Source organism: Pristiophorus japonicus, chromosome 15, assembly GCF_044704955.1.
Source record: "Pristiophorus japonicus isolate sPriJap1 chromosome 15, sPriJap1.hap1, whole genome shotgun sequence".
NCBI lineage: Eukaryota > Metazoa > Chordata > Chondrichthyes > Pristiophoridae > Pristiophorus > Pristiophorus japonicus.
This window is the reverse complement of record NC_091991.1, coordinates 113986458-114000855: the sequence shown is the minus strand read 5'-3', so window position 1 is coordinate 114000855 and position 14398 is coordinate 113986458. Positions and strand designations below refer to the sequence as shown.

Genomic DNA, 14398 nt, shown 5'->3' with positions numbered 1-14398 from the left:
ATAAAATGAAGCATAATTAATTCAATTCCAATGTAAAGCAGGACCAGAAGCAGATAAACTCCCTCCCAACCTATTAGATGGTTGATTGTAGCTTCTGTACAATCTGATGTTCAAAAACTTAAGTCATGACCAGAAAGGCCTCAGGTTCAATCGCTGGGCTCTGTTCATACAGTTCTCAGCAGGGAGAGGTGCTGCACTGCCTTTAATGTCCTGGGCCAGGATGGTTGGGAGAAGGCACCCTGCATTCCTGCTCCCAGTCACTATCCTGTGCACACGCACCTAGGTGCCATCAGTGAAAGCAGGACCAGGCCAGACAGTGATGACCCCCGAGAGTGATTGAATAGCTGGCTCGCAAGTGGCCACTTGGGAGAGGTTACAGAGGCTGGCCAGCGCCTGTGGAACAATACCCAGTCAACAACTACTTTCAAGAGAAATGGGGAGAGGAGGAGGTAGATGGGTCATGGTTTGTGGGAGAGAGAGAAAAATTAACCGACTCCAGGATTTTCCTACCTTAGATCCAGAATGTGCAATGGTTCCCAGATTCTGAATGAGTTCTTCCTTGGTCATCCCTATGCCAGTGTCCTGTAAGGAGAGGAGGTACATTAACGGTACTGTTAACACCAGGAGCTCGGTGTCAGAATTGCATTTCTCTGTATTAGTAATTGTGTTAGACAGAACCCATTGGGAAAGATCCGAATACAGCAGTCCCATTCGCTACCAGAGGAAATAGTTTTTCCATATCTACCATATCAAATCCTTTTAGTATTTGAAACACCTCGATTAGATCAAACCTCAACTCAAGGGAATACAAACCAAGTTTATACAACCTTTCCTCATTAATTTAACTTTTTAAGCCCCGGTATCATTTTGGTGAATCTGAGCTGCACTCACTCGAAGACCAATATATTTCTCCAGAGGTGTGGCACCCAGAACTGAACACAGTACTCCAGATGGAGTCTGGTCAAGTCTCTGTGCAACTGAAGGATCACTTAAGTATGAGAAAGCAGTGACTGCCCCCACCTGGATGGTTAGGGTTCCCTTCTCCGTATCACTCTGCAGGTGAAGTTCCAGTGGCCCCTGGTCCTGGGCATCGCACACCCGTTTGTGACGGAGCTTCTCAAGGGCATCACTTCCATTGGATATCAGCTCGCGAATAAATACCTAGGAAACATTAGAGAACAAGTAACGGGATAAAACACCATTCACACTGAGGCAGTGCACTGAGACACACAGCAGGCCCAAGAACAGAGACAATCTGAATGTACAGCGATAAAACCAGTCAGGCACTGCTCGTCACTGAATCTTTTTAAAATCTTATGGGAGATTCTTCATTTCTTACCTCCTTCTCAGAGTACAAGGATCGTGCAACAATATCCAGAAGCTTTTTCGTCTCTGCCTGAAACTCATACTTGGAAAAGATTCCTGCAAAAAGAGGCCAGTAATTAAAGAAATCAAGGAGCAAACAGATTTGAAGCCACTACACGTGGAGAAGCTGGGATTGTTCTCCTTGGAGCAGAGGAGGTTAAGGGGAAATGATGAAGGGCTTTGATGAGTGTAAATAAGGAGGAACTGTTCCTACTGTAGGGTGAGTCAGTAACCAGAGGACACAGATTTATGCTAATTGAAAAAGAGCCTGGCTGGGGGCAGGTAATGAGAATTACATTTTATGCAGCGAGTTATGTTGATTTAGAATGCCTGCAAGGGTGGTCGCAGGAGATTCAATAGTAACTTTCAAAAGGGAATTGAGTATTTATTTGAAATGTGGGGAAAGAGCAGGACTAATTGCATAGCTCTTTTAAAGTGCCAGCACAGGCACGATGGGCCAAATGGCCTCTTTCTGTACAGTATCATTCTATTAAATAACTTTATAAACCACAGAAAGAAAGCATGCGTGCTTTGTAACTCCGAGGAGATGTCGCCTGCTCCACCTACCTTCCACATTTTCGGAGTCAGTGATGATGTTATGTAAGGACTCCTCCTCCTGATTCTCTACTGTCTGCGTGCTGTAAGGGCGCCAGGTGAGAGAACTAGTGGTCGGGACACGGCCCTGGTGGTGATTCAAAAAGATCGAACATTGGAGCTTGAAAGTCGTTCTTCCTGCAAAAATGACCAGCAATGAGATGTCAGCAAAATAAGGAATTTCTATTGACTGAGAAATCTCAATTAAGTTCCTCTGTTATAGAGGGAACAAATTCTAACTTTGATTTTCCCTCCCCTCCCCCAGTCTGATCGCTTAGCTGCCCAATCTTGGCTGCTGTATGCAACAATGACCTATATTAAGGAATAATGCTGCATTGCTGCTAATCCGAATCACCTCTCATCCAATCGGTTCCAACTACATCTAAACTCAGTTCTAATAATTAAAGTTGTCAATGTTCATTGCTCTCCATTCTTCCCCCTCCCTATCCTTGTGCTCTCCAAACATCTCCTTGCCATCTCTCCCTGCCTTGCCATCCCTCTCACCATCCCACCAGTGCTCTCTCACCCCTCCCTTACCATCAACCCCCGTGCCCTTGTACCCTCGCATCCTTCCGTGCCCCCTCACCCCTCCCGTACCCTCTCAGCCACTCACCCTCCCATGCCCCCTCGCCCTCGTACTCTCACCCTCCCGTACCCTCTCACCCTCCCGTGCACCCTCATACCCTCAGCCTCCCGTGCCCCCTCATACCCTCAGCCTCCCATGCCACCTCATACTCTCACCCTCCCGTGCCCCCTCTCACCCTCATACTCTCCTGTGCCCAATAACACCCAACCCGGTATTCTCTCACCCCTCCATGACGCCCCTCCGCTCCTGTACCCTCACTTTCCCTTGACCCCTCTCACCCGGTCCTGCACTGCTCCACAGCCCTCGGCTGGCAGCCTGCGGGTCCCGCGCGGTGGGGGAGCGGGTGGCCCAAAGCGCGGTGGGGGAGCGGGCGGCCCGGTGCAGCGCGGTGGAGGAGCGGGCGGCCCGGTGCAGCGCGGTGGAGGAGCGGGCGGCCCGGTGCAGCGCGGTGAGGAGTGCGCTCCCGCGGGTCACTCCGCTCTGCGCCATGACAGTCGCGCCTGTGACGTCAGGGGCGGGTGGGGGCCTCCCAGGGTGGTGTCGCCGTTCGGGCTGCCCGCTCAACGCCTGATTGCAACTGGAACCCAGAGAGAGGGAAAAAATCATCTTCCCTCATTCTCACTGAGAGAAAAAGTTAATTTAATCGGCGTAGAGCGCGGCAAGAGCCCTAAATGATTTTAAAGACAAATATATAGAGAGGACTAATTGAAGGCCCTTAGCCCTCATTTTATAACTAATTACCTTTCATTTTAATATATATATTTTTTTTTAATTCCTTAAGGTTTAATTTACCTAAAGAAAAACAGCTGTGTATCTGCAGATTGGCCTGGCTGCGCACCCATGGTACACAGTGAAGGTCACTGAGGGGTAAACTCACAGCAAAACTACATCATCAAAAAAATAGAATACAAATCATCCCATTTAATTTGCTTTAATAGGGGGAGCAGTCAAACTATCTTTAAAAGACAGTTTCAATGAGATTTGACCAAACTGCTCAACTCTACAAAACATAAACTTGAACTGAGGTGGTTAAAGGTTAGAAAACCAGTAACTAGCTACAGCATTAAGACAGCTAAAAAAACAACAAGGCTATGGGAGCGGATGGAATCCCTGCTGAAGCACTGAAGTATGGCGGAAAGGCACTCCTGGCGTGAATACATGACCTCATCTCTCTCATCTGGAGGGAAGAGAGCATGCCGGGAGATCTTAGAGATGCAGTGATCGTGACTATCTTTTAAAAAGGGGACAAGTCCGACTGCGGCAACTACAGAGGAATCTCCCTGCTATCAGCCACTGGGAAAGTCGTCGCTAGAGTCCTCCTCAACCATCTTCTCCCCGTGGCCGAGGAGCTCCTCCCGGAGTCGCAGTGCGGATTTCGACCCTCCGGGGCACAATGGACATGATTTTTGCAGCGCGACAGCTGCAGGAAAAATGCAGGGAACAGCGCCAGCCCTTATAGATGGCCTTCTTCGACCTTACAAAGGCCTTTGACACTGTCAACCGCGAGGGTCTATGGAACGTCCTCCTCCATTTCGGATGCCCCCAAAAGTACGTCACCATCCTCACCTGCTCACCATCCTCGCCTGCTCCACGATGACATGCAGGCTGTGATCCTTACCAACGGATCCATCGCAGACCAAATTCATGTCCGGACCGGGGTCAAGCAGGGCTGTGTTATTGCCCCAACCCTCTTCTCAATCTTCCTCGCTGTCATGCTCCACCTCACAGTTGATAAGCTCCCCGCGGAAAAGAGGATTGGTTAACGGACAGAAAACAGAGAGTAGGGATAAACAGCTAATTTTCCGGTTGTCAGGCTGTGACTAGTGGGGTGCCGCAAGGATCAGTGCTGGGGCCTCAGCTATTCACAGTCTATATTAGTGACTTGGATGAAGGGACCAAGTGTAATGTAGCCACGTTTGCTGATGATACAAAGCTCTGTGAGAAAGGAAGCTTTGAGGAAGGATATAGACAGGTTAAGTAAGTGGGCAATAAAGTGGCAGATGGAGTATAATGTGGGGAAATATGAGGTTATTAACTTTGTTAGGAAGAATAGAAAAACAGAATATTTTTTTAAATTGTGAGAAACTATTAAATGTTGGTGTTCAGAGATTTGGGTGTCCTCGTACAGGAAACACAAAGTTAGCATGCAGGTACATCAAGCAATTAGAAAGGCAAATGGCAAGTTGGCCTTTATAGAATTATAGAAAGGTTACAGCACAGAAGGAGGCCATTCAGCCCATTGAGCCCGTGCCGACTCTCTGCAAGAGCACTTCAGCCAGTCCCACTCCCCCTCCCTTTCCCCGTAGCCCTGCAAATTTTTTTCCTTCAGGTACTTGTCTAATTCCCTTTTGAAAGCCACGATTGAATCTGCCTCCACCACTCTTTCAGGCCGTGCATTCCAGATCCTAACCACTCGCTGCGTAAAAAAGTTTTTCCTCATGTCGCCTTTGGTTCTTTTGCTAATCACCTTAAATCTGTCCTCTGGTTCTCGACTCTTCCACCAATAGGAACAGTTTCTCTCTATCTACTCTGTCTAGACCCCTCATGATTTTAAGTACCTGTACTTTTATCAAATCTCCTCTCAACCTTCTCTGCTCTAAGGAGAATAACCCCAGCTTCTGCAATCTACCCACGTAACTGAAGTCTCTCATTCCTGGAATCATTCTCGTAAATCTCTTCTGCACCCTCTAAGGCCTTCACATCCTTCCTAAAGTGTGGTGCCCAAAATTGGACACAGTACTCCAGTTGAGGCCATACTAGTGTTTCATAATCATCATCATAGGCAGTCCCTCGAAATCGAGGAAGACTTGCTTCCACTCTAAAAGTGAGTTCTCTGGCGACTGTACAGTCCAATACAGGAATTACAGTCTCTGTCACAGGTGGGACAGACAGTGGTTGAAGGAAAGGGTGGGTGGGGAGTCTGGTTTGCTGCACGCTCCTTCCGCTGTCTGCGCTTGGTTTCTCCATGCTCTCTGCGATGAGACTCGAGATGCTCAGTGCCCTCCCGGATGCTCTTCCTCCACTTAGGGCAGTCTTTGGCCAGGGACTCCCAGGTGTCGATGGGGATGTTGCACTTTATCAGGGAGGCTTTGAGGGTGTCCTTGAAATCTTTCCTCTGCCCACCTTTGGCTCGCCTGCCGTGTAGGAGTTCCGAGCAGAGGTTCATAATAACGTCCATGCTTTTATACTCTATGACTCTATTTATGAAGCCCAGTATCCCATATGATTTTTTTAACCGCTTTCTCAACCTGCCCTGCCACCTTCAATGACTAGTGCACATATATCCCAGATCTCTCTGTTCATGCACCCCTTTAGGATTGTACCCTTTAGTTTATATTGCCTCTCCTCGTTCTTCCCACCAAGATATATCACTTCGCACTTTTCAGCATTAAATTTCATCTGCCACGTGTCCGCCCATTTCACCTGCCAGTCTATGTCTTCCTGAAGTCTATCACTACCCTCCTCAATATACACTATACTTCCAAGTTTTATGTTGGCTGCAAATTTTAAAATTGTACCCTGTACACCCAAGTCTAAGTCATTAATATATATCAAGAAAAGCAGTGGTCCGTATACGAAAATCAACCGTTCACCACTACTCTCTGTTTCCTGTCACTTCGCCAATTCGGTATACGTGCTGCCACTGTCCCTTTTATTCCATGGGCTTCAACTTTGCTGGCAAGGCTATTATGTGGCACTTTATCAAACGCCTTTTGGAAATCTATGTACACCACATCAACCACATTGAACTCATCAACCCTCTCCGTTACCTCATCAAAAACCTTGATCAAGTTGGTTAAACACGATTTGCCTTTAATAAATCCGTGCTGGCTTTGCTTAATTCTTCGTCTTCTTAGGCAGTCCCTCTTATCAAGGATGACTTGCTTCCACACCAAAAAGGGATGAGTTCACAGGTGTTTCGATGAGGACCTGATATTCCAAATCCTGAACTACATATTGAAAGGTGGAAGATGCCTGTGTATGGATTTTTTTAACGTGTTGGCCGTTGCACACCAGCCACCACACGGGCTTGACAGAGCTAGGTCTTGGTCCAGTGGCAAGGATTTACCAAGACGACTGGAGACCAGTTCTGCTGCATGGACCTAGTGTGCACACATATCACAGTGTGGACTGGCCGGTGCTGCCCCTGGGCCCTCGCCTCTTCTGGGCCCCGAACTCTCGCCTCAATGGGCCCCAATCACGTCGCTCATGTGCCCCGATCTCTCTCCGTTCCTCCGCCCCGGTCATTTGTCACATCTCTGCTGTACCTCGGCCCCACCGATTGAACTGACACCCACTGACTGTATAGTGAGCCTCAGTGACCTCCTTATACAGCAGTGTACTGCAAACTGCAAGATGTGGCTTATATCTTCAGCAGCAGCCTGGAATGAGCCAGACGGATAAAAGAGCCACAGTCACAGCCATAGGCAATGTGCTTTGAGGTTGCAGGTGTGGCTGTAGCAGTTGACAGTCACAACTTCCTTAGTGAAGCGAAGACATCTCAAGCATTAATCCTCGCTGAAGCTGAGGTAAAAGAATTGCTTCCTAATAACCCTTGGCGGCTATGGCCTCCGCTGAGAACCCTTCTCCACCTCTTCCTTCTCGTTCTTCTAGCAGTTTATCTTGCGTGGTCTCTCTTCATTCTCCCAATCATGCTCTATTCCAAGAGGAAGGACTACCAGGCCACCCATATCTGGAAGCAACTTGTTTCAGTACAAGCTTATAAATGAACAAAAAAGTACTTCAGCACCAGCCAGACCACTCCCTGTAGACTATTCAAATTTTAGTTAAGTATAGGAAAGCTCAAAGAACACATACAATTGCACCAGCAATCAGAAGAAATAATCCAGCAGCTAACCTGCAAGTAGTTCATGATCCCTTTAAGTAACACTGTCTAAACTGCCTGTTTCTCTAAATTTTTCCCCCTTCACCGTACTATTAGTGGTTGTATCACAGGCCGCCTAGGCCCCACGTTCTGGAATTACCTCCCCAGAAACTCCAATTCCTATTTCTTTTTAAAACTCTCTCTAAACCCCACCTTTTCAGCCAAGATTTTGGTCACCCTTCCTAATATCTTCTTTAGAGTTCAATTTTTTCTTAAACCTCAAGTGCTTGAGGCTTTTTTCTATGTTAAAAAAGTCTTGAATTTCTATTGTGCCTTTCATAACCTCAGGTAGTCCCAAAGTGGTTTATAGCCAATTAAGTTTCATTTTTAAAGTGTAGTCACTGTCGTTATGTAGGAATTGTGGCAGCCAATTTGCGCACAACAAGCAGCAATGTGATAATGACCAGATAATCTGTGTTTTAATGTTGGTTGAGGGATAAATATTGGCCAAGACTTGGTGCCATAGGATCTTTTACATACACCTGAGCAGGTAGATCATGTCATGTATTCAACTGTCATTGTAACCCATGTATAAGCTGACCCAAGTTGTACATCTTGAGAACACTGACCACTAGGTGGTGAACTTGTGGGAGACATTCCTAACCTGGACTTTCAGGTATAAAAGGGGAAGCTCCACCCACCTTCATCACTTCAGTGCTGGCAAATAAAGGTTACTGGTCACAGAGTGACCTTCTCTCTAGTATGGGCCTCGTGTGCATTTGTACTGTATAGTAAGGACATATTAGATCATGCCTCAGTTTAACATCTCATCTGAAAGATGGAACCTCCAACAATGCAGCACTCCCTCAGTACTGCACTGAAGTGTCAGCCCAGATTATGTGCTCAAGTCTCTGGAGTGGGACTTGAGATGCTATGTAAATCCTATACCCTTAATAATTTTAATGACCTGAATCTGATTCTCTCTGAGTCTATGGGGAAGAAATTAAGTGCTGTAGCACCCGATTTTAGGTACTGCACGGCCGCCCAATGCTCCAAAATGGCATCCGAGATGCACGGGAACACTTCCGACGCGCAGTGTGCCGGATGCTATTTGGGAAAAAAGGTCTCCACACGCATACCTAACGACCGTCAGCTGCATGCAGAACAAGCAGATTATGATGTAATTTAATGTGCAATGCTGGTTTGATGCCAGCGCTGCCATTTTCAACCACCACGCTCCAAGCTATCCCTGTCCTAACCTCGCACAGCTGATCACGACGTTAAACAGCATGCAGGATCCCCTACCAGTGTTTGCTTAATTAATTCACTTTTGTCCAAGTGATTGTTAACTTTGTCCCTGATTATCATTTTTAAAAGCTTCCCTACTACCGAGTTTAAACTGACTGGCCTGTAGTTGCTGAGTTTATCCTGCACCCTTTTTTGAACAATGTAACATTCGCAATTCTCCAATCCTCTGTCACCACCTCCATATCCAAGGAGAATTGAAAGATCATTTGTACCTCCGCGATGTCCGCCTTAACCTCCGTCAGCATCCTAGGGTGCATTCCATCCGGTCCTGGAGACTTATCAGCTTTAAATACAGCCTTTCTAGTACCTCTTTATCAATTTTTATCTCATTCAGTATCTCCACTACCTCCTTTTTCCCCTATGTCGTTAGCAACATCTTCTTCCTTGGTGAAGACAGATGCAAAGTACTAATTTAGGACCTCAGCCATGCCCTCGGCCTCCATGCGTAGATCTTTCTGGTCCCTAATCAGCCCCACCCCATTTCTTAGTACCCGTTTATTAAGTATGTGCCCATAGAAGACTTCTGAATTCCCTTTTATGTTAGCTGCCATTCTATTCTCATACTCTCTCTTTGTCTTTTTTATTTTCTTTTTCCCCTCTGAACTTTCTATATTCAGCCTGATTCTCATTTGTATTCTCAACCTGACATCTGTCATATCTGCTCTTTTTCTGTTTCATCTTACTCCCTATCTCCTTCATCATCCAGGGAGCTCTGACCTTTCCCGCTCGTGGGAATGTATTTCGACTGTACCCGAACTATCTCCTCTTTAAACGCATCCCATTGTTCAATTACAGTTTTGCCTGCTAATCTTTGATTTCAATTAACCTGGGCCAGATCCGTTCTCAACCCACTGAAATTTGCCTTTCTTCAATGAAGTATTTTTACTCTAGAATGCTTCCTGTCCTTTTCCATAGCTAATCTCCCTAAATGTTCCTCATACTTGACCCACCTCGTCCCCAGAACCAGATCCAGCAATTGTTGGGCCGGAAACGTACTGATCAAGAAAATTCTCCTTAACACACTTCAGAAATTATTCCCCCTCTCTGTCCTTTACACTTTTACTATCCCAGTCTATATTAGGATAATTAAAGTTCCCCATTGTCACTACTCTATAGTTCTTTCACCTCTCTGTAATTTTTGTTGCAAGTGGGTTGGAGTACAAGAGTAAGCCTCTAAGAGAAGGACGAACCATCCGTGGCTAACTAAGGAAGTTAAGGATGGTATCAAATTGAAAATAAAGGCATATAATGTTACAAAGATTAGTGGTAGGCCAGAGGATTGGGAATTTTTTAGACACCAGCAAAGGACGACTAAAAATTAATAATGAGAGAGAGAAGATAGATTATGAGAGTAAATTAGCAAGAAATAGTAAGACAGTAAGAGCTTCTACAGATATATAAAAAGGAAGATAGTAGCTAAAGTAAACGTTAGAGGATGATACTGGGGAATAAATAATAGGGAACAGGGAAATGGCAGAGATTTGGAACAAATATTTTGTATCGGTCTTCATGGTAGAAAACACTAAAAGCACCCATTAATAATAGATAATCAAGGGGCTATAGGGAGGGGGGAACTTAAACTAATCACTATCACAAGAGAAAAAGTACTAGGCAAACTAATGGGACTAAAGGTGGATAAATCCCCTGGACCTGATGGTCTGCATCCTAGGGTCTTAAACGAAGGCCAATGGTATCTTGGCCTTTATTGCAAAGGGGATGGAGTATAAAAGCAGGGAAGTCTTACTACAGCTCTATAAGGTATTGGTGAGGCCACACCTGGAATACTGCGTGCAGTTTTGGTTTCCATATTTACAAAAGGATATACTTGCTTTGGAGGCAGTTCAGAAAAGGTTCACTAGGTTGATTCCGGGGATGAGTGGGTTGACTTATGAGGAAAGGTTGCGTAGGTTGGGCCTCTACTCATTGGAATTCAGGTGAATGAGAGGTGATCTTTGTTATGTATGCAACACTATGTAACCAGCCTTCTACCACCACCATAGGGCACACCTGTTGTAGTCCCAAGGGATCCCAGCATGCCTTGGGAGCACTGTATATAAGCAGGTCTCCCATGCTGTACCAACACTTTGGAGTTAGAATAAAGAGACTAAGGTCTACAGTACTCAGTTACATTGCTTTATTTGAGACATAACAACTGGCGACGAAATAACGAACCATCATGTGAAAATGCAGTGAACTGTGAGCATCCTCGAGAAATTCTTAGAAGGGGACGATTGGGAGATCTTCGTGGAACAACTCAATCAATACTTCGTAGCCAACGAGCTGGAAGGGAGTGTGAACACTGCCAAATGAAGGGCAATCCTCCTCATCGTCTGCGGGGCAACAACCTATGGCCTCATGAAGAATCTTCTTGCTCCAGTGAAATCAACAACCAAATTGTATTCTGGTCCGGGAGCACCTAAATCAGAAGGAGAGCGTCTGATGGCAAGGTATCAATTTTATACATGTCAACAGTCTGAAGGCCAGGAAGTTGCGAGCTACATCGCCGAACTAAGGCGCCTTGCAGGACATTGCGAATTCGATGGATTCCTGGAGCAAATGCTAAGGGACTTTTTTGTGCTTGGCATTGGCCATGAGGTTATCCTTCGCAAACTATTGACTGTTGAAACACCGAACCTGAGCAAAGCCATAACGATAGCCCAGGCATTTATGTCCACCAGAGATAACACCAAACAAATTTCACAGCATAAAGATGTTTCGGCAAGTACTGTACACAAAGTAATGCATATGGTAGAATGTACACGCCTGCAGTTGCACGACCTCAGATGACTCAGAGTCCGCCATCGAGCGTTAATGCGAGGCAATTAACACCTTGTTGGCGCTGCGGAGGTGATCATCGAGCCCATCAATGCCGCTTCAAACATGATGCGTGCAAAGACTGTGGAACAATGGGACACCTCCAGAGAATGAGCTGCAAACCCTGCAAACCACCACGTTGCAGAGGAAGACCGATCCATGGTGGATCAAACTGAACTAGAGACTCAAACCAAGGAGGCAGAAGTTACGGGGTACACACCTTCACCACGAAATGTCCATCGATCATGTTAAAAGTTGAACTGAATGGAATTCCAGTATCCATGGAATTGGACACGGGTGCGAGTCAGTCCATCATGAGCAAAAAGGCCTTCGACAGGTTGTGGTGCAACAAGGCACACAGGCCCAAGCTTAGCCCCATTCACACCAAACTGAGAACTTACACTAAAGAGCTGATCCCTGTAATTGGCAGTGCAGCAGTAAAAGTCTCCTATGATGGAGCAGTGCACGAACTACCACTATGGATTGTACCAGGAGATGACCCCACACTGTTCAGCAGAAGCTGGCTGGGAAAAATCAGCTGGAACTGGGATGACATCCGAGTGCTTTCGGTCCGTCGACGACGCCTCATGTGCCCAGGTTCTGAGCAAGTTTCTGTTGTTGTTTGAGCCAGGCATTGGAAGTTTCTCGGGGGGGGCGGGGGGGGGGGCGAAGGTGCAGATCCACTTGATTCCTGGTACACAACCCATCCACCACAAGGCACGTGCGGTGCCATACATGATGCGAGAGAATGTGGAGATCGAGTTGGACAGGCTGCAACGAGAGGGCATCATCACGCCGGTGGAGTTCAATGAGTGAACCAGTCCGATTGTTCTGGTTCTCAAGGGCAATGGCACGGTCAGAATTTGTGGGGATTATAAAGTAACGATTAACTGTTTTTTGCTGCAGGACCAGTACACGTTACCCAAGGCAGACGAACTATTTGCGATGCTGGCAGGAGGAAAGTTGTTAACTAAGTTGGACCTGACCTCGGCCTATGTGACGCAGGAGCTGGCGGAATTTTTGAAAGGCCTCACGTGCATCAACACGCACAAAGGTCTCATCTACAATAGATGCCCGTTTGGGATTCGACTGGTCGCGGCTATTTTTCAAAGGAACATGGAGAGTCTGCTAAAGTCGGTTTCGCGCACCGTGGTTTTCCAGGATGACATATTGATCACAGTTGGGGCAATTGAGAACACCAAGTATGTGCTACCATTTGCTTTTATCTTGTGCTGAAAGCCATTGAGGGCCTTTGAATCCTGAGTGAAGGTCGGGACACCATCGAACACTTGAAGAACCTGGAAGAAGTTCTAAGTCGGCTAGATTGTGTAGGGCTCAGGTTGAAACGCTCAAAATGTGTTTTCCTGGCGCCAGAGGTCGAGTTCTTAGGGAGAAGAGTCGCGGTACACGGCATCAGACCCACCAACGCCAAGACGGAGGCCATCAAGAATGCACCGAGACCACAGAATGTGACGGAGCTGCGGTCGTTACTGGGATTCCTCAATTATTTTGCTAATCTCCTACCCAGGTTAAGCACCTTGCTAGAACCTCTACACATGTTGCTACGCAAGGGAGATGACTGGGTATGGGGGAAATCACAAGAAACAGCTTTTGAGAAAGCCCAAAATCTGTTATGTTCCAACAAACTGCTTGTTCTGTATGATCCATATAAACGTTTAGTGCTAGCTTGTGATGCATTTTCGTACGGGGTCAGGTGTGTGTTACAACAAGCAAACAAATTGGGAACATTGCAACCGGTTGCTTATGCATCCAGGAGCTTATCCAAGGCCAAAAGGGCCTACAGCATGATTGAAAAAGAAGCTCTGGCATGCATATACGGGGTAAAAAAAATGCATCAGTATCTGTTTGGGCTTAAGTTCGAGTTAGAAACTGGCCATAAGCCGCTCATATCGCTATTCTCAGAGAGCAAAGGTATCAATACCAATGCCTCTGCTCGCATCCAAAGATGGGCGCTCATGCTGTCTGCATATAACTATGTAATTCGCCACAGGCCAGGCACAGAGAGCTGCGCTGATGCTCTCAGTTGGCTACCATTGCCCACCACCGGGGTGGAAATGGCACAGCCTGCAGACTTGCCCTTGGTGATGGATGCATTTGAAAACCAAAAGTCACCCGTTATGGCCCGCCAGATCAGGACCTGGGCCCGCCAGATCAGGACCTGGACCAGCCAGGATCCTTTACTGTCCCTTGTAAAAAAACTGTGTCCTCCATGGGAGCTGGTCCAGCGTCCCAGCGGAGATGCATGAAGAGATCAAGCCGTTCCAGCAGCGTAAAGACGAAATGTCCATACAGGCGGACTGTCTTTTGTGGGGTAATCGCGTGGTTTTGCCCAAGAAAGGCAGGGAAACTTTCATACGCGACCTACACAGCACCCACCCAGGCATAGTAATGATGACAGCTATAGCCAGATCCCATGTGTGGTGGCCCGGCATCGACTCAGATTTGGAATCTTGTGTGCGCCAATGCAACACTTGCTCTCAACTGAGCAATACACCCAGAGAGACACCGCTAAGTTTGTGGTCATTGCCCTCCAAACCGTGGTCTAGGATCCACGTTGATTTCGCTGGCCCATTCCTAGGCAAAATGTTCTTGGTTGTTGTGGATGCTTATTCAAAATGGATTAAGTGTGTGATAATGTCTATAAGCAGGTCCAATGCCACCATCGAAAACCTACAAGCCATATTTGCCACACACAGCCTGCCCGATATGCTTGTCAGCGACAATGGGCCGTGTTTCACCAGCGCTGAATTCAAGGAATTCATGACCCACAATGGGATCAAGCACGTCACATCTGCCCCGTTCAAGCTCGCATCCAACAGCCAGGCAGAAAGAGCAGTCCAAACCATCAAGCAAAGCTTGAAATGCGTGTCGGAAGGCTCCCTGCA

The 14398-nt window shown here is 46.8% G+C and overlaps 1 protein-coding gene across 1 annotated transcript in view; it reads right to left on the bottom strand.

Moving 5' to 3' along the window:
* Window positions 1-3039, bottom strand: part of trap1 (TNF receptor-associated protein 1) — a 41993-nt gene extending 38954 nt beyond the window's left edge. Inside the window, exons 1-5 of the mRNA XM_070900836.1 lie at window positions 2824-3039; window positions 1933-2097; window positions 1340-1422; window positions 1021-1161; window positions 511-582 (exon numbers count right to left, since the gene is read on the bottom strand). Of these exons, the coding sequence (XP_070756937.1) occupies window positions 511-582; window positions 1021-1161; window positions 1340-1422; window positions 1933-2097; window positions 2824-3034 (672 nt within the window). The 5' untranslated portion in view covers window positions 3035-3039. The remainder of the gene's footprint in view (window positions 1-510; window positions 583-1020; window positions 1162-1339; window positions 1423-1932; window positions 2098-2823) is intronic.
* Between the last annotated feature and the right edge of the window lie 11359 nt (window positions 3040-14398).